The sequence below is a fragment of the Paramormyrops kingsleyae genome, chromosome 1 (genome assembly GCF_048594095.1).
Source record: "Paramormyrops kingsleyae isolate MSU_618 chromosome 1, PKINGS_0.4, whole genome shotgun sequence".
NCBI lineage: Eukaryota > Metazoa > Chordata > Actinopteri > Osteoglossiformes > Mormyridae > Paramormyrops > Paramormyrops kingsleyae.
This window is the reverse complement of record NC_132797.1, coordinates 16,470,962-16,490,347: the sequence shown is the minus strand read 5'-3', so window position 1 is coordinate 16,490,347 and position 19,386 is coordinate 16,470,962. Positions and strand designations below refer to the sequence as shown.

General features: G+C 45.1%; 1 protein-coding gene and 1 long non-coding RNA gene across 12 annotated transcripts in view; one reads left to right on the top strand and one right to left on the bottom strand.

Annotated features, from left to right (window-relative positions):
- Positions 1–254: 254 nt before the first annotated feature.
- LOC111851867 (uncharacterized) lies at positions 255–12,046 on the bottom strand. 2 transcript variants are annotated; one of them, XR_011989884.1, is made up of 5 exons: positions 12,000–12,046; positions 10,565–10,680; positions 2,317–4,345; positions 1,021–1,125; positions 255–884 (listed from the first exon to the last, which is right to left on the bottom strand). It is a non-coding gene; the product is annotated as an uncharacterized lncRNA (long non-coding RNA). The 2 variants fall into 2 exon arrangements; XR_002840114.2 differs by lacking the exon at positions 12,000–12,046 and adding an exon at positions 10,793–10,977.
- The window catches only part of lmo3 (LIM domain only 3), a 44,277-nt gene continuing 31,118 nt past the window's right edge, over positions 6,228–19,386 (top strand). The window contains exons 1-3 of one of the 10 annotated variants that reach the window (XM_072710588.1): positions 6,228–6,820; positions 7,853–8,532; positions 16,855–17,068. In XM_072710588.1, coding sequence (XP_072566689.1) covers positions 16,863–17,068 — 206 coding nt within the window. In that variant the 5' untranslated portion in view covers positions 6,228–6,820; positions 7,853–8,532; positions 16,855–16,862. The other 9 variants (XM_023827116.2, XM_023827154.2, XM_023827101.2 and 6 more) reach the window with 9 other exon arrangements.

The window sequence follows — 19,386 nt, the reverse complement described above, 5'->3', positions numbered from 1 at the left end:
GATAGACATTCAAAGGCGGGTAATAATTACCCACGATTCTATAACCTCTATATAAGTGGAGCACTTGATGTTTCCCGTAAAGCTAATTTTCTTAGTTACAAGTAAATATCATATAAGTATGGGGTTGCACTTGGTTATAATTATAGGTTCTTTTTAGTTTTTGATACTTCTTAAGGTCTCAGTTCAAGTGTTTAAAATGCGCCAAAATAGCCACATGAAATTGTACAAGCACCCATTTATCGTTAGTTGTCATATTTTTTGCACAAATTGTATTTATTCCATCATTCCTTACACTAAAATGGACTCCTGCACTTTTTGTACATTTATCAATCACATACACAATACAATAACATGCTCATTGTATATTTATCAAATGGACTGAATGTGACCATTGTCTTGTCTTAACTGTGTATCTACTGCATGTATGAGAGTCATAGGCAAATGGAGATTCCCTGTTTGTGTGAACATACTTTGGTTTAACATACTTTGCTTAGAATGACTTCTGCATTACTTTTTTTAAGGTAGCAGTGCACCATCATAGCAATGTTAATTAGCTCATGGGAGTTTTACTTACACATATGTTCTGAGGGGATAATGGGAAATGATTGGTTCAGAGAGGTAACCAATCAGACTGTAGAGGAGGTGGGCCCATGCAAATTGAGGAGGTGGTACCAAGACATCTGATTGTTACATTCCACCTCCTCCACAATCTGATTGGTTACCTCTCTGAACCAATCATTTTTCATTCTGCCCTCAGAAAATGTTTGTGTAAGTAAAACTCCCATGCACTGTTAACTAATTCATCCATCCATCCATCCATCCACCTGTCCATCCTCCATAACTCCTTATCCAGTACAGGGACTGAGAGAGCCAGCAGCCCATCCCTGGAAGCACAGAACAAAAAGTAGGAACATTAATTTAGACAGTATTGAGTGCATCACACTTATAATATACGGAAACTCTAAAAATATTCCGGTTCAGGTTGCTGGTGAATAAGCTGCGGATTAAAAAAATACGCACTCCTGCCATACCGGCTGTCTGCAGCTTACGGGGTCGACTTGAACTTCTGCACTTTCATTATCCAGGACTAACATCAGCGGGTTGTTGGGTCGGTACCCTGCTTGTCTGCAGTAAGGAGATGGGTGAGGGATCAGTCACTCATATTTAGCTGCTGTTTAATTTTCAGCGGGGGGAAAAAAAAACATGAATGGGGGTGTCGTGGGCAGGCTGTCAGATCTGCGGATGCCACAGGATGCTAGAATATAAAAGGCTGGGTTCCATGCATGCGGGTAACTGTCAGCAGATCCAGGGAATTGAGTCGTTCATTTGCAACGCCGTTCCACCTTTGTGTTACACCAGAATCCCCCCCCACCCCCCCACCACCTTGACACGCTATCAAATCAATATGCCTGTGTTTTCGAGGCTAAAAGACAGCGTGCGTTCCAGAAGTGCTATTTGTACATCAGAGGAGGTGCTTCGAGGCGCGTGATGCGCAGTGAAAAGACGCAACAAGCGTTCTCTAGATCCACGTCACGCAAATTTCAGGCACTTACTTTCTCTCTCATGGGCCTGGACACCTCTGTGTCATCATGTGACAGCGCAGCAAAGGCGGGCTGTAGTATGTGATTAATCCTCATTTCACCACTGACATCGAGAACATTCCTGATGGGGAATCCTAGTGTTTCGTTCTGTTTCCTCACCGGAATCTTCTGGAATGACGTCAGTCTAAAATCACTGCATTTCTCCATGCCAGTGCTTCTGAAACTGGTACTCGGACACGATACATTTCTGCAAAAATGTGAACTGTCTGGCTGGAAGCTGTCTGGCAAAAATTGGACTGTATCGGGATCCCCAAGAAGCAGGTTGGGAAACAGTGATTGTTCCCCGGATGCCTTGGTAGAGAACAGACCTAATAACTATCCGGTGCTAGTTATTTTTTTTTTAACAGGGAAGGATGGTATTTGAACTGGTGACCAGCTGAGCCACATACCTCCCCCCATGAAGTTGTTGGGTCACATAAGTAACTTAGCTTGCCAAACAACAGGTACCAAGTATATTGAAAGATGGTGACAGCAGGGTCACTTAGGGGCCTTCACAGGACACTCGCATCACACACCCAAACTCGCTCACAAAGTCACATTCAGACCTTTAACAGCATTTCTCTTTAATTTAAAATTCTGACCTACAGATGTATCCACTCAAATATCCATTACCATCCAAAGATATCCTACTGCGATATTATATGCGTTCGTATTTTGACCTTTTACACCAAATTAATGACGTGCACTTAATAAGTTACATCATCTCCTGCCTCACCTTCATCTCAGCCGTATGTGCCGCAGAGCAGTCAGTGCAGACGGCAAAAACTGCTGCTTTTCATGTTGTCCGTCCCCTGGCTCCGTGGCTGAGGCGTCCGGGCCTCGACTCCCCTGGCCACCCGTCGGATCTTCGGCCACGTCATTCGGAACCGCGAGCTGGTCTGGGTCGGCTGCTGCCCGGGAGGTCTGCTTCCTAAATTACTTACATCTGTAGCATGATATATTTTTTTTTCCGGTTGACCTTGCGTTTCTGTAGCCCACTGAGAACATGCAGTGAAATTGTTAACAAACATCCCTTCCTGTACGCTGTAGCCTCGGCGGCCACCAGAATCAGGCTCCAGAACCTGTGAATGGGCCATCCTTGGATATTATTACCACAGGGACGGGTGCAGAGCTAGACACGTCATTTTTACTGAAATCCTCTCGTATTTAAGAGCAATAAAACATAATCCATCCGTTGGTCTCCTACTCTAACTTTCCAGTACAGGGTCATGGGGAGTCTGGAATCTGTCCCAGGAGGTATGGGGCTCTTTGCCAATGGTGCCAGTCATTCACAGGCTGCACACACAATATTCACAATTTAGAGATTCCAGTTCAATAAACTGCATGTGTTTGAACTGATGGAAGAAATCAGAGCAGCCAGAGATGAGAACCTGCAAACTCCACCCCCACTGCTTTGAATGGGTGGGACCCAACAGTATCACCCATTGCACCATCCATTTCAATACTATGATTATCAAAAATCGCCAAAAATATTAGATATGTTGACTATTATTCATCCAGCTTCCTGTCCATGGTGCAGCCCAGGTGGTGATGGGCTCCAGACCCCTCTGCAATCCTGACCAGGAGAAGCAGTTGGACCAAACATTTACTATCCTGTTGCTTTCATCATGAGCACCTAACAATGCACCCATTTTAGACAGAAGGATATTTCACTTGGGCAGCATGGTGACACAGTGGTTTGCACTGTTGCCTCAAACTTCTGGCACAAGGGTTTGAGTCTCTGCCAGGGCTCCATGGCAGATACTGCAAAGCATGCTGCTCCCCTCAACGCAGAGGAACAGGAAACCTACAGGGGTTGGGTCAGGGGCTGCAGCTATCCATGTCTTCCTACCTGTAAACAGCTGAATCTGGAGGGTTATATGTCACCAGACCAGAAGCAGCAGGGCTTAGCTGTAGGATCATACTGCTCAACTGCCGAACGTGAAAACAGAGCTAAATGGATGTCGAGAGAATTCCTTTTTTCCACTCAACGAACGTCTCACGGCGTTTTCAGAAGCCGCGCTCCTGTAAACAATCGGCACGATCTGCTAACTTTGTTCTCTGCCTTTGTGGAGCTGGGACCGCGGGAGGCTCCTCAGCCGACGTCTCACGTGCCTCGCGAACTGTGTTGTGCTCCCACGCGGATCGCGAGCGCCGCTTTCCGCAGCCGAGAGCAGGTCTCTCCCGTGTCAGTCTCTCTAACGATGCAGCCTCAGATGTAGCCCTCACCGGCTCTCTCCACCCCTCGTTTACGAAAAAAAAAAGATGTTCTAATATTCAATCCCCGGCATCAAAACAACTGAATAAAAAAATGCAACGTTAGCGCTAATAACTTGGAATTTATGTAACTCTTTTTATCTGGTGTCTTTGAGCACGCCGCAGTCAGCATCTAACTTCATATGTCATATTACCCATAATGCCTTGTCCTCATGCTTGCTCTACAGTGCTGGTGACAGCGATAGGCCCACTGAGCAGAATGTGTCCCCCTGTCTAAGATTAAACCTCCTTCCTAAGCTTCAACCCCCCCCCCATGCTGGATGTATATATAGAGCATGTCATGCTTCTCCAGCACGCTGTACGATACATGGTTAACAGGTGTAATGGCAGATAGATGGTGGAAGCCCTTCATCACAGCCCAGCGCGCTGTGCACAAGACACATCCGCTGTCCTTCCACATGCAGCTGGGCTAAAGCGAAGCCCTGTGCTCAGGGCTGGATAAACTTCTCTGGAGTCCATAGGCTGGGGTCCCAAGCAGGTCACTTGTGCTAAGGAGAAACAAGAGAGAATTATACAGATAACCACAGATGTCATTTGGGTGGGGGAGGTGCAGGCAGTAAAATTTATCGAGGCAGGACAGGGCCTCTAATTTCCTGGGTGGGGCCCCTGATTTTGCCTGGAGCCAAGGCTGTAGTGTAGCATATGCATTAATCCACACATTCCAGTGCTTTCTGTTTTATATATATATACATATATATACTTTTTGTGGGAGCTGTTTTATTGGGCCAAAATGACTCGCAGGTGCTGGGGTAGATTTTCCTAATGGCAGCTGCTTGGGTTCCTCTCCAGCTCGGGCCAACGCAAGCCCAAGGTCAGCTTCTGTGTGACCGAAGGAACAAAATACATAACTTTTTGAACTGTCATTCTGTAGCTGGCACCCCCTCGCCAAAAAGAGAAACAGACCCAGCAGTAAATTATAATATTATGATAAATACATTTGTCCCAATATCCCATGAAATTATTTTTTGTAACGGCTGTCCATATTATGCTTGTTTACAGGCTATTTTTCAGACATTTGGGTGGTTCTGAAAGCATGTAATGTGAGGTGAGGTCCACAAACATGACCGGCATTAAGACCTGAGCGACACCGGGACACTCTACACAGAGAACCGCCTCGATATCAGAACCGCCACCGGGGGGCGACATGGACGTCAGTTAAATCCCCACACCCTTTGAGAGGGTGAAGCCGGTGTCTTCCCTTGTGGAAGCACACCCGTGCGAGAGTGTGCAGGTTTGGCGTGCAGGTGAGAGAGGCACACCCCCCCCCCCGACATGTGCACAGACACAGTCACCGTGCGATGGTGTTCCCCATAAACCATCATACATTTAAAATGGGGGGAAAAAAGCAGGAACCACACTTTGCAGCATACTCTTTATATGTTTAAAATATACAAACAAGCACGGAGTTACATGGGGCAAACATTGCCCATTAGCAAAAGGACTTGACAGCGCCAATCTCACGTCCCCCCCCCCCCCACCCCCCTTTCGGTGCCACACAAAAAAATGTCTCCTCTTTTAAGTGCAAAACCATAACATTACCATTTCCCAGAGTGCTTTCTGTTTTAGTCTGCTTTCTAATTAGAGTGGTGATAACAGTACCATTGATTGGCATTATAAAAGAGCGACTTTGGCTCCATCTGTCCCAGGTGAGCTCCGTCACTTTCCCTCCCCCCTGCGTGTTCCTCTTCACCGTTTCAGAGCATTACCTCCCCCCCCCCTCCCCCCCAGCCTTACTGTTCCTCAAAGTTTCCATCAGAGGAATTAATAAAGATAAAAAGCCATTATGAAAAAAACAGCCTCCTCTGACACATCTTATCATTACAACCTTTTATCAAAAGTACAAACTATACAAGTAAGTTTTTTTTCCTCCCCCCTGCCTCCGTCTTACCCTCTCTCTCCCTCGCTTTTCTCCCACAGTGTCTCAAAACAGGAGAGAAAAAGGGGAACGAGAGGGAAAAAAGAGAGATTGAGCTCTGCCAATGGAGCGAATGCGCTATTAAATCTGGCTTCACTACAAAGGTTAGCAGATCCAACTGTCAATACTGTCAGAGACGAGGAGTCATGGGTGGGGGGAGGTGGAGGAGGCAAGGGGGTACCAGGCTGGTGGGGGGGGGAGGGGTGCAGGAGGGGGGGTTGCTTTGTGAGAAAGAGATACTTTGATATTTTGGAATGTTAGAAGGGTGAGTGTGAAAAATTGGAGGTTGGGGATCTAATTACCCGGCCATAATTGGGGGTTGGGGAATAGGCTGCCATCCTCTCAACTCACTGCAGATCAATTATGTTAAGAGAACATCTGTAAGTAGAACTTAATGAGGTCCATTAGAGCAACATGTACTGCCTTCTCTAACAGTGCTTGTCAGCTTCTTGGATGAGTTGGAGGAGGCTGCTGAATAGGGACCTGGAGGAGAGCTTAAATATGGGAAGGAGGTGAGGCGGCCCGCTCAGGTCTGCCTCACGCAGCAGCGGGGCGCGGAGGGAGAGAGAGAGAGAGAGAGAGAGAGAGAGGAGCAGAGAGGAGGAGAGAGATACAGCGGAGACAGGGGCAGGTGGCGGCTTGCTGTCCCAAAGACCGCTTCCGAAAAGAAGCCTTGCACCGTGGCCATCGCCGTGACCTGTGCTGAGGCTGCCACCCCCGCTAAAACTGAGCCCCCTCCCTCAATTCAGAAATCCCTGCCGGACCAAACCTGCCCTGGTATCTGTATCGACTTAGTTTAACTTTCCCTCATTTCACGCGATAAACAACAAGAGGGACAGACAGAAGAGAGAAAGAGGAGGAGATGAAAACAGAGAGATGGCTGCTTAGGCCACATTCCTTTGCTCTTCTAAACGAAACCGGGAGGCAGGAAAATCTTCACCGCTTGTCCGTTTTTTTCCGCCCAGAATTTCAACTCCCGAGAAAGTCCAGGCAAACACTTAACAACTTCGCATCTCTTCTTCCGCCGAAGCCCCCCCTTTCAGAAAAGGTAGGCTATTTATTTCCCTTTGTGTGCCGCCGGATTGGTCCGCGTTACCGGAGCTTCCCATATTTGGAGGAGGAGGATTTTAAAAAGGAGGATTAAGCAGGTGCTTCTATGGAAATGAAAAGTCCTGACGGGGAGCTAACAGGCGGCCCGGGATGGGCTAATCGGAGCAGGAAATGGCTCTTTACCGCGGCCCTTTTGGGGGGAAAATATCCCCTTGAGACGGAGTAATTAAACTCTTAATTTACTCACGGGAGAAAAAGGAACAGCTTGCCTTGCGCGAGACAACCTTTGGCTGCGGTGGCAGCATTAAGCCGGAGATTTTTTTTTCACTCTATGTTTGCCCCCCCCATGTCTATTGGGAGAGAGAGACAGGGAGAGAGAGAGAGAGAGAGAGAGATTGAGAGAGAGAGAGAGAGAGAGAGAGAGACCAGTGTGTTCCGGGAGGGGGGGCAACGAAATAACAAGCAGAGTTTCGCTGAGCGTTAATGATGTCCTTTTGCTAAGGTGTCAGCGGAAAACGGTTATATTCCCGGCTCCCGTAGGCTGGGAATCACCTCCTCCAAATCCACCCGGGTACTTTACCTTCACGCTCTCCCCTCTTCTTTCAATATGTTTTCCTCTGTGAATAATTCATATGATTATAAGAGCGAAGGAGGGCAAAAATGGCAGAGGGGGTTAGATCCCCCTTCATCTCCTCTCCACCCCCCACCTCCCCATTTTTTCCTCTGTTGCACGGTTTAAAACATCTGAAAATTGCACGATCGGAAAGATAGCCCACTCTAGAATAATTTAATTCATGACAAAACCTAATTACTGGCAGGTAATACCCTGTCAACTTTAATGCATTTCATCACTAATAATGAAAAGAGTATTTCATGACCCGTCTAATCGCCGTCACATTTTAGGCTGGAAATGAATGGCGTGGAGCACGTAAGTTAACCACCGGTTCTGATTTTCTCTCTTAAAATGTGCCATGGCATCTAATTTAGCCGTTTCTTTTTCTTCTTTTCATGTCTATGAAAAAACGCGGAGGTCTACACACCCAGCACATGGAGCGCTCCTGCTCTCAAGGAAAGCGGAGGGGGGGGGGGGTATACTTCCCATGAGCTTTGGAATAATAGCAAATGGACACGTAGGTGCCTGAAACTCCGCGGGATGACGGGGCGTCCCATTAAAGGGGGCTCTTCCAGCGGAGGGCTACTGGCACCTTGGAGGGGAAACCTCAACTCCTGCAACAAACGGGCTGATGTCACTATAACGACTGGGGCCCTTCGCTCTGCTTTAATTAAAGCAGTGGGGTTTTACAAAGACACGCTGATCAGTGGCGGCAAATCGCAGAAGTTCCACTAAAGGGAAAAGCTTTATACTGTAAAACTAGGGAGAGGGGAGATCAAATAGCATCTTGCCATTATGGTAATTAATTTAATAGCGCTCATTAGCCTCGTAGTTTGCCTGCCATGGCGCTTTCTTCCTCCCGTTCTGCATGCGTATACGTGCAGGTCCTCTCTTCCTCCTTTAAAAAGCTTGTTCAATTGGCTGGGAAGAGGGGAGCAGCGTTAGTGCTTTGGGAGGCGGGGAGTGCATCCGCGTGTTGGGAAAGATGCATTGTTTTTTTTGCTACATTTACACAAACGCAGGCTTATGTAGCTGCTAGAAACGGAACATTTCGCTCAGTTCAGTTACCCGACGTCACGCTGAAGTTGGGCTTAACAGTGAGTTGTTCAAATATGCTTCTTATGATCTTATGGAGATCATCTGATATGGGCTCTGGAAGAACATTGACATTCAGATATAAATGAAAATATACTCTATGTTATTAATAGTAATTTCTCTAATGATGGTGTATAGCGTACTAAATTCATAAATATAACACTTAAAATCCATGTAGTGTTTATGATGTTTCATAGAGTAGGTTAAATATCGAATCTGTTCAAATATTGAGCATAAATCAGATCTTGATAGCTACAGAAATGGGGTTATGTAATTATAATGCTAAACATATGAAAAAAGTGTTTTTTATCACATTGATGTGTTTCTGCATAGTAAATGTAACATTTGACTAGAATAAAAATGCAAGGGACAGTGTGTGATAAACTGGCCTTAAACAAACCCGCACTGTGTCATCGTTTGCTTATTTTGGACGATTCGGAAAGGAATTAATTTACCTCCCAAGACACTGTATAATGTAATTATGTATAATGAAATGATGAATGACCGATGATAGCTGTAACATATGGTGTGAATGGGGCATTTACCTCTGTATGTGAAACTTGTAAGTTACGTGTGGATTTTACAAGAGTGTCGTATTACAATTCACCACTATGTGATTTATATATGTGAAGTGTTTGCTGTTTCACACGTACACCACTTTATAAGCTGTAGCCTACTTTCTCTATTCTGCTTATGATAATAGATTTAAATATAACAACAATTCACAACCTCATATCAGTCTATATCAGTCTAACCTTAAAACCAAAAGTTAAAAACATCATTTAGATACTAACACCTAAACTCCTCGATTAGAAAATAAAGTAGGTCACGTGAATATTTGTCAAAATAAAATTGAGGGCAAAAATGTTATATTAATTATCTATGATCCAACAAAATGAATACACACCTCAAGAAATACATTGCTACAGTTTCCGCATGCATTTCTGCAGCAAACTGTTTCTAAAATTCGCATCAAATTCATTTTGGTAGCCAATGTCTGTCAATGGCGTAAATACATAATGTGAAATAAACGATGAAATAAACAGACAATTGAGACTGATGGCCAAGCAGTGTGCAAGGGAAAATTATGTTTAAAATATACATTATATAGGGCACTAGACGTGTTTACTCTGCAGGTGTGCATGACCTCAGGCATGTTTGAAGGGGTCAGAGTGTCCCTTAAGTGGCACAGGGTTAAGACAGGGGTCTCCCACACAAAGCGCACCTGACACTGTCTCGTGCACGTGGAAAACACAGCAGATTGAGGAAAAGGCGCTTATCCAGAGTGTGTCAGTGCGCCGCAGGGGTGCTCTATTTAGACGTGTAGTCTAAAGTTAAAGCATAAAAACGTCCTGGACTGTTTTACTTGTAATTAAAGGACTGTTTTTACTCATTAAAACTTTTTAATGGATTATTCTGTACACTAAAGTGTTCTTTGTGTAGAGGTACATACTTATTGGATTGAAAAACGAAAATTTCCCTAATCATGTAAAGATCGATGTGAATTAAACAGTATTAATATCAGTGCGGTTTAAGCAATTTTATTTCTAACTTATCCGGCCGTATTTACTGGCAATCCGTCGCTTCGATTTTTGCTATCGATTTTTCTTTTTCTCCAAAGAAGTGAGACAGACGGGGGGTTTTATTTCATTGTGTGTTTGTTTATTTAATGAAGCAGTTCAATAAAGCAGTTGAAACTCCTCACGAATAAAATGCATACCGTGACACGCAAGTGCCGCATCACAGAAACGACAAGAGCTCGTGTAGTGTTTGTATAAAAACCACAGCTTTCATTTCAATGCTGTGTGGAAAATTAATACTGTCATTTTACTGCCCTCCGCACCGTGCATTACGTTTATCCCTGCTTCATAACTGCTTTCGCTGCATTTATTAGACACGATATACTTACAAAGAAATTTGGTTTATTTTTTAAGTGTATATTCTGTGTTTAATACGCAAAGGTTATGTGATAAAGTTAACTGAGTATGGCGTTTAGCGATAAAATGCAGCTGAAGCTGTTAAGGTTTCACTTACAGATCCGGATCCGACAGCCGTGAACTGCGCGTCTGGCCCCGCATAACCGGCAGTCCACCCGAGTCCAAGACGGGATAATACCCTCCGTCCTCCCCTCCTTACACCATCAATTGATCCTGTAATACCGCGAGATCTTTTGATATCAACCCATACGATGAGACCATTAGGTTGCCCTAAAACATTCCCAGGCTGTCTTTTTTATCTGTAAAAGCTAAATATCTGACCTACCACAGAAATTGCTGTCTCACTGCAGTAGTTACACGGGACAGCAATACATCAGTGGTTTAGCGCATTTGGTGCCGTGGGTGTGAGTATGACGGTATGGATGAGTGAGGGTGTGTGTGTATTGGGGAGAGAGGGAAAGAGGGAGAGAGGGAGGGAGGGAGGGAGGGAGAGAGAGGGATGCGTGTGAGAGTGCACTCGCCCGTTCGCATTACTCGAGTTCGCGGTAATAACTGAATGACCTTTTCTATGCCGTGTTATGTCTCACCGGTGAGGGATCGGGCTTGTAGATAATAAAGGCCCGCTTCTCTGTTGAACATCTCTCAGTCACCGATGGGTAAGTTGCTCTGAGCCCATCAGAACTAGCACGGCTTCGGATGGAAACTGGACACCTGTAGCTGGCTGCAGAGCCCCCCGGTCGCGGATCCATGCGGACCCCGTTTCTAACTTAAACAGCGCTTAACCCCCGAGTAGGGCAATGCCGATTTTGTGAACTTTTAGTTCAGTGGGGATATTGTTGAAAGGTGCACTACGGTACCTGTTTTGAACTGAGTCCTTTGCATAACTTGGCTAATAAGGTGAGTAAAGTGCAGCCGATGTTTTTTTTTTCTCTCGTTGTACGTCTGAATACAAGTAATATGGTTTTAAAATACTACGTCAATTTTTGTAAATTAATAAAATGCATTTTATGCTGTATTTTCGAGAGGTCAATCTAAAAATAATATCAAACAAATTTAAGTGGTGATATATTAATATTAGTATTGAGCGTGTATGTCTAGTTATGGCTTACTGTTGTCAGTATATTGTTTGCTATGATTTCCTGCAGGCGTCAAAATGAATGGCTGTAATCACGTTTCAGCTGTCATGTAGGCTACAGTATCAACTGTGTTACGATTAATGTGGCGATGGCACTTATAAGCTTCAGAGTGTGGGGATGTGTGAATCGCTTAAAATGCTTTTAATGTTTAACACCTTATTCTTGTTCCGAGTTCTGGTACCTATCAAGGCTACGCCACACAAGTTGTCGGAAAGGTGTAGAGCTACATAAAGTCATGCTGTCGTAGTTAGCAGAATAACAGGCTATAATAATGTTCATTGTGTGCCGCACACAATCTCTCGATGTCCAGCAGTTTTTTTCGGTAGTTTACAATCACTTGAGAGCGAGTCATCTGAGAGAGAGTCCTATAGGGAAAAAAGCAGTTTACCGTCTTACCAGTGACGCTCATAAAGTCTTTGTTGCGGGATTGTCGCGTTTTTTCCCGCATCCTGCTCCGTGTTTAGGCTTTTGGTCAAATTTTCAATTCGGTTATGCAGCTTTTGTTTGTGCACCGATCAGACTCCTCCATGGTGCCCTCAGTCATTTCTGTGAGCGAGGAGCATGGGGGATTATGAGATCGCGGCGCCGTGGAGGGGGTATACATGTGCCTTTGTCCTCCACTGTCATTCGCTCAGCTTCACTCGCTTAGGCAGACACCGCTGCTGCGGCTCCCGATCGCCGGGCGAGCTTTACGTGAGACCTGCTGTCCTCCCTTCCTCGTATCGTTGGTCGGTTTCTTTTCCTTCTTTTCATCTTTTTGTTTTTTCCCTTTCTTGTCCTTCCTCCGGTGGTGAGGTGGATCGTTACCCGGAACAATAGCGAGCCACCCCCGGCGTGAGCGCATACAGCTGCTCATTTTGTCCCGGAGAGACGCGGATCTCGGGTTCTGGTCGCGCGGTGTTTTTTTTTTTTTTTTTTTTTTTCTTTTGCTTGTTTGTCTTTTTGGTTCGGAGGAGACGGACTGCTGGAGCAAGTCAACAAATGCAGAAAAGGGAGAAAAGTTTCGGTAAGATGTTCGTGTGCGGTTTTCACTTTATAGTATTGCTTCTTCAAAATCAGCTTTACGACGTGTCGACCTTTGAAATTCGGAATGCCGCTTTCCGAAAAAAATAAACTTGGGATCATAACATCAATTTTTGCTGAAGGTTAGTTATATATCGCCTTGAATGAATAATACTATTAATAGGCAGCATAAGTTTACATCGGTTATGCATACATGCCTGACAGTGTGAAAGTCTTTTTTTAATTTCTTTTGCTTTGAGCTTCGCGTTTTGAAAGCGAAATGCTCGGACTCTTTTGCTATGGCAGCGCAAAGTTATCGGACAAGCGATACTTTATCAGCCTAACCAGGGGGGAAACCGCACAGTGCCGCCGGTGATTGTTCAAAATAAAACGTTTAGCACTTGAGACGGGAAACGACAACTCGAAAAGTGATCCCCCCCCCCCCCCTCATTTTCTACCGCACCACCCGCCCCCCCCCATCCCCACTCGCTTTTTATTATGCGGGGGAGCTCGGCCGGGCAATCGGTTTGCTGTAGCAAATCTCAGCATTGTCGCATTGGCCTTTGCCGAGCGCTGGCACTTTGCTGCCATGGTAACTGTAATTAAACTGATAAGAGTGGGGGAAATGTCAGCATCCCTGAGTCCCGCGGCTCTGATGAGCAGACGGGGGAATTAAATTGCTTCTCCGCTCCGTCTCCCGGTACGCGAGTGAGTCTCCGCACCTTGCAACCGCTCAAAGTATAAACAGCGATCGCGCTCAATTTATTGCAAAATAAACAGCGGGTTTGGGACTAACTCCAAGCGATCACTTAAAATGCTGATTTAGAAAACGATATCCTCTCCTCACTCTTAAATAATCTTTTATTTCGCAGTCTCTAATTTTATTTATTTGGTATATAGGCCTTATTGTAATATTAACAGAGTGCTGTTTGAATAATGTGCGGCTTTGCTGTAAAGATGCGTAATGGAAATTTGTATTTGCAGACGTGATGGGTTTAACTAAAACCCCGCGTTTACAGCTAAGGGGACTTGAAACTCTTTCCTTTGTTAATGAGTTGCGGGTACTTCATTGTGTTAAACAGCGGAGCTGAGACGGTGCGGATGAACGATACAGAGCAAGGATGGACAAAAGAGGCAATCAACCAGGGTTTCTGCTTACAATCCAATCCAGCCAATTAAAAGCTCCCCTTTTATTAACGAAACGAAATAAAATAGTGTGCTATTACTAATGCGATAGCGTTTAAATTGTGTTTTCTTACTATTATTCTAACTTGTTATGGGAAGTATATTTTACTGTTGAAACTTAAGTAAATATCCTATTTTGAAGGAGCCAAACACCAATCATGCGATACTTTTCAAAGTTAGTAATTTAAATCTTAAATACATATACTGCACGGCGCATTGTTTTCGTATTATATAGACTAAACTTTGCAAATTTGTAAAGGCAGTCATTTGCAAAATTAGTTTCATTAATAGAAAACAGCCTCTTAGCAGTGTGAAATGAAGGATCCGCTGAGTTAGAATCAGTGTATTTGGATAAAAACAGCTTAAGATGATAAGCACAAGGATTTAAATACAGCTTATAGGCCTACATTAGATGGTATTATGTGTGCTGAGCAGTCAGTGTTTATATATAATGGAAAACATTAGACCTATCCAGAATTTATTATACAAATTGAACTGGTTTTCCGGGTGTTATCAAACTGCTACAAAATTAAGGTGCTAGTTTCAAAGGAGTTTAATATGAGAGAATGATCTTACTGGTACAAGAATGTGCACGATGTATACAGGTGCTCGTATCCTGAAACCTAAATATGGTAACGTGACTTTTCTATAACATTTAAAGACTGTTAGTTTTTTGCTGCTCGTCGCTGTTCTGCTTTCTGGGTGTTGTCTGCTTAACTGGAATAATTGATGATGCATTTTACCATATATTCTACATCTCTGAAGCACAGTGAAATTCCGCGATTTTGAAACCAGTTGTATAGGTTTTGTACGTATAGTTCAACAGCACGTATATTAAAGTACGGCATTAACGTTGCACTTTGAATGCCGAGCATTTAGGTTATAGAGCGTAAAGGAATGAGAGGATCTATGCAACATTAAAGTTCAGGAGTGGAGAGTAGCAGAGTAACAGAAATAAATTGGCAGGTAAAAGTGAAATTACTGTGTTTTTTACAGTGCAGGTAAATGTTAAATTTCTTCTGCAGCACTGTGGAAATGCCTGCCATTTTGTAATTATTGGCAGAAATTTGTACAGCCATTTCTAAAAATAATTCACATTGGTGACTCCAAACATGTTTCACTTTAATAAAAAAGTATTAGACAATTATTGTAATCTGGCTTATTTCATATTGCCCCTCTAGTGTATTTTTTACTTGTTAATATTATTCATTGTGCGGTAGGCTTTGAGTTGTATTAAAAGGTAGCAACTACCTTCATTTGAATTCAGGAATATGTTTAGTGGTCTGTTTTGTTCCGATAAGGATATCAGCCCCAGCTTCTCAATTTTCTTGTCGGCACAATGTTCCAGTCGTACTTGTTTGATCGTTATTTTCTGACTTCAGTTTGTAAAGATGGCGAAAGGTAGGCCTGTTTATCTCCAGCACTGGAAAAAATCCAAAGTCCTGCTAGTATTCTCCAAAGCGACGTAAATCTCTATATAAGGATCAATCAGTATTAAGTGCAGTCTTTCACCCAATGACCAGTTACTAACGGACACTCATTTTGGTTGCGTTGCACCTTTGAGATTCATTGTGATTTTTCTTTCTTTTTTACTTTAGAAAACTGTACTGTAAGATGAAAAATGTAGGTATTATTGCTAATCAGCGCATACGGCGAAATGATGACTCTTAATTGCATTCTTGGGATTCGAAGAACGGGCGCAGGGTGACAAGCGCCCGTGAGTAATATGAGCCCAGGTGGGTGGCTTGCAGGCGTGTCTGACATCCCGACTTGTCCCGCGGTACACGTGGGCGTGGCCTCGCGTAAACCGGCGACAAAAATCACGTCTCGGATGTGACAATTCACAGGGTGGCCTCATTCTTTTAGGGCTGTAACGCAATCCAGAAAACGAGGTCGCAGGAATCGCCGTTTCTTGTGCATCTCAGCACAATTTAATTAACTTGCAAGTCTTGGGACTCCCGATCGGCTGTGTGTTCCTCATTTGAGTGATTCTGATCTTTTCCGTGCAGGTGGTAGATGGGAGCAAAAAGTTAGTCCTACAAGCCGGGTGCTGCCTTGTTTCCAGCAATCGCGTGTTTTTCTGTTCATTATAAAGTAAAATAAACGGATGTGTGTGGGGAAGGATTGCAAACTTTTGTGCATTTCGCCGTCGGGAGAGGCCCTTGTTCTGTCACCGCTAAACACCGAACTAACATATAAACAAATCATTATTCGCCGGCGGAGCGTCTCCACTCTTCACCCCAAGTTGGCTTCCCCTCTAAACATTTCCTTATTCATTACTGGGCAAGATGCACACGTCAACGTGATATAGCACCGCTGCGAAACACCATCCCACTTAAAAGGGGAACTTTTTTTAAGGGTTGATCACGCACAAAAGAAGAGAGGACGCTCGCCCAGCCCGTACGAAGGAAGAATGCTAATTACGACCTGTGCGTGAGCCCACATTGTTACTCCTGCATTTCAATAAAAAAAGTCTTTCACACCCCGAGGAGGGGCAGACAATGGCAGTTCCTGCAGAAAGGCTTTGGGACGGGTCCCCGGAGGAAAGGGATGGGGGGGGGGGGGGGGGGAGAGAGTTAGTGAGCGGCGTTGTGTGGGTGTGTGTGCGCGTGCGTGAGTCTAAACCAATGCCCATGTATCTCTTTAGAGTACAGTTAGCTGGAATTAATTACTTGCGCGTATTTTAGTTCGTTTCTATTAATAGCAGTACTGAATTCAGAGAGCTCGTTTTAATATTAATGTTTTTGTGTTTTAATCAGTTTTTAAACTTAACCAAAGTCCATGTTTATGTATAAGATTTTTTGGATATTACCTGTTTACCTGTACGGTCATTAGGGTAAATGACTGTGAGCGGAGTTCGGGCATGTCTTCTTTTTAATATCCCAACAACAGGTGATATTTTCTCCGATTAGTAATAATGTGTAAATTAATAAAATATTAGAGCTGAAATAATAAGACAGGGCTGATCTCGTTTATGACCTCCTTCAGACAAGGCCTGCGATGTTGCCCCCCGCCCCCAGGTTTCTCAGGCACCCCCTTAGATGGTCTCCCCTCCTTCCTGCAGGTATACAGATGCTCTCCGTCCAGCCAGACACCAAGCCCAAGGGCTGTGCTGGCTGCAACCGGAAGATCAAGGACCGCTACCTACTGAAGGCCCTGGACAAGTACTGGCACGAGGACTGCCTGAAGTGTGCCTGCTGTGACTGCCGGCTTGGCGAGGTGGGCTCCACCCTCTACACCAAGGCCAACCTCATCCTCTGCCGGCGGGACTACCTGCGGTAAGCTCCGCCCACCCTGCTCCACCCCTTCCCCTTTACTGCCCCATCTCCTCCGGCAACTTGGCCCCGCCTCCTCCACCTGCCTTGCCCTGCCCTCTGTACCGCGTGTCCCTCCACCCCCAGCATCCCGCTGGCCTCCCCGCTGCATCAGTGTCACCACATGACATGGATTTTAACCCTTAGTGTGTGATCCCCACCTTAATCCTAGTTCTGGCTGTCATCTATCCGTTCCCCTTTTTCCTGGCCATTATGAGCCGTGGGATCTGCCCGAGACGGAGTGATTCAGACCAGTCAGGGCATTGCGATTGGCCCCTGATGGAGAGCACTGTCACCCGCCTCGAGGTCTATTGGGGTGCCATCTTTCCATGATTACTTATTCCATGTTTTTCTGCCACGGCACCCGGGAGATGATTTGGTCGGGCGGATGAAACCGGCATGATTGAAGTCACAGGGACCACGGTCGCGGTGGAACGAGGCGAAGTCGTCGGCTGCGTAGGTCGAGACTGGTGCGTCATCCCCTTAAAGCACGGATACGTAAATCTGCGTGTTCTGCACCTCCCACCGGCAGTGGGGGGGGGGGCACTGATGTAACAATTTATCTAAACTTGCACCAACAAGTATTGCTGTGACCGTTTGGGGTTGAGGAATCAGTCTTCAGGATTTCGCAGGAAGGCGATAAGCCCTCTTTTCTTGTACTAATTAACATTTTGCACAACTAAGGTGAGTGTAACCCCCCCAGGTCTGATATGGCTTAATCTAGCAAAACGTTTTAACATGAGCCAGCATGCGGTGCCAAAGTCTATGGGGTGATTTCACACGGCCGACGAGGAGCGTGGGCGTCCTGCAGACAATGCGGGGAACCTGTTAATCACAACCCCCCCGCGCTGCCGGTTTGACGTCACTCAGAGTGGGGCTTCCTTGAACCGCAGGTCGTCCTTGCGTCTGGCTGCCAGGGCCTGTTTTTACAGACGAATGTGGCTCTTTCTTTACTGTTGGAGGCAACATGTCCAGGGATGGAGGGGGATGGGAAGGGACCTGTTTTTCAGCCAGATGAGAGAGCTGCCAGGGGGGTGTTTGTTTCAAAATATGGAGCATCCTGGCCTGGCATTAGGTCACAAAGAAAATGGAGGGATTCTGTTATGGAATGGCTATGATGGTGAGGAATGAATGGCACCGTCGCACGGAGAGTTCCGGAAGTGTCCGTCGGGCAGCCACTAAGACTGGAATGCGCACGATTGATCCACTACTCTTCGAGGGGTGCCTAACCCTATACCTAACCCTAACCCTAACCCTGTGCCCGAATTTCATGTTGTCCCTTTCTTTTCTTTCTTTTTTTTTTAAATTCTCTCCCTGAGATTGAAAAACACGATCGCAGAAATGTGTTGTTCTCACGGAGGGGCCCAGACCCAGCGGAGCTATTTATTTACGGACGCGTTTTCTTAAACATCTCCGCCAGCTTTCCTGGCTTTCTCCCGAAAAATTTGCACTTGCAGTAAACCCTCCTGCGACTGACCACAGGAACACGCTATCCCTGCCATAAAACTGCCTCAGATGTTTTCCTGCATTGCTTTCCTGCTTCAAACACGACTGAATCGCTTAAGCATTTTTTTTTTTAATGAGAGAATTGGCCGTTTGTTGCCCGTCAGCTGCCGAACGGCAAACACGGCGCCCGCTGCATTCCTGGGGAAGCTGTCCAGCTGCGAGGCAGCGAGACCCCGGCTGAGCCAAGCGTTTCTGTGCGCACCGAATGGCCACCAGGCCCGTGGCCTGTGTATCGCGCAGTGGGCTGCCTGTAACAGCATGACGATTCCAGCTTCACAGGACAGGAAGTTCTGCTGTTTAGCGAGATTCTGAAAACGTGTCGGTATGATAGAAATCTGTCGTCAGCTTATACACAGTTTTGTCGCCGATATGTTTTGGTTCTGTGCTGTAACACACCTGAACCGGCAGAGAATCACAGTTTGCTTAGTTAGCCAGCCTGCTTTGAGCTCGTTTTTAGGGGCGTAATACAAAACTGGTTTGATTTGGAAATTTGGTTCAAGTGTCTCCAAATACTGCCAAAATCCGATAAAACGTGTTAAAGCACACTACTGTCATGCTTCTTATTGTTAAGATCATATGATCAACTTCAGCAATATATAGTCTCAGATGGTTTTTGCAGTGAAAAGTTAATATGGTGATTTTCAAAAAATGTTTTGAATGTGTTTTTATTTCAAAAGGAGGACAATTCGATACATAACATTGGATGAAATTAAACCTATTTAAATTGTATCCAATCAGAGTTTAATCACAGTGTATTGTGTCTAGGTCTGTATCAT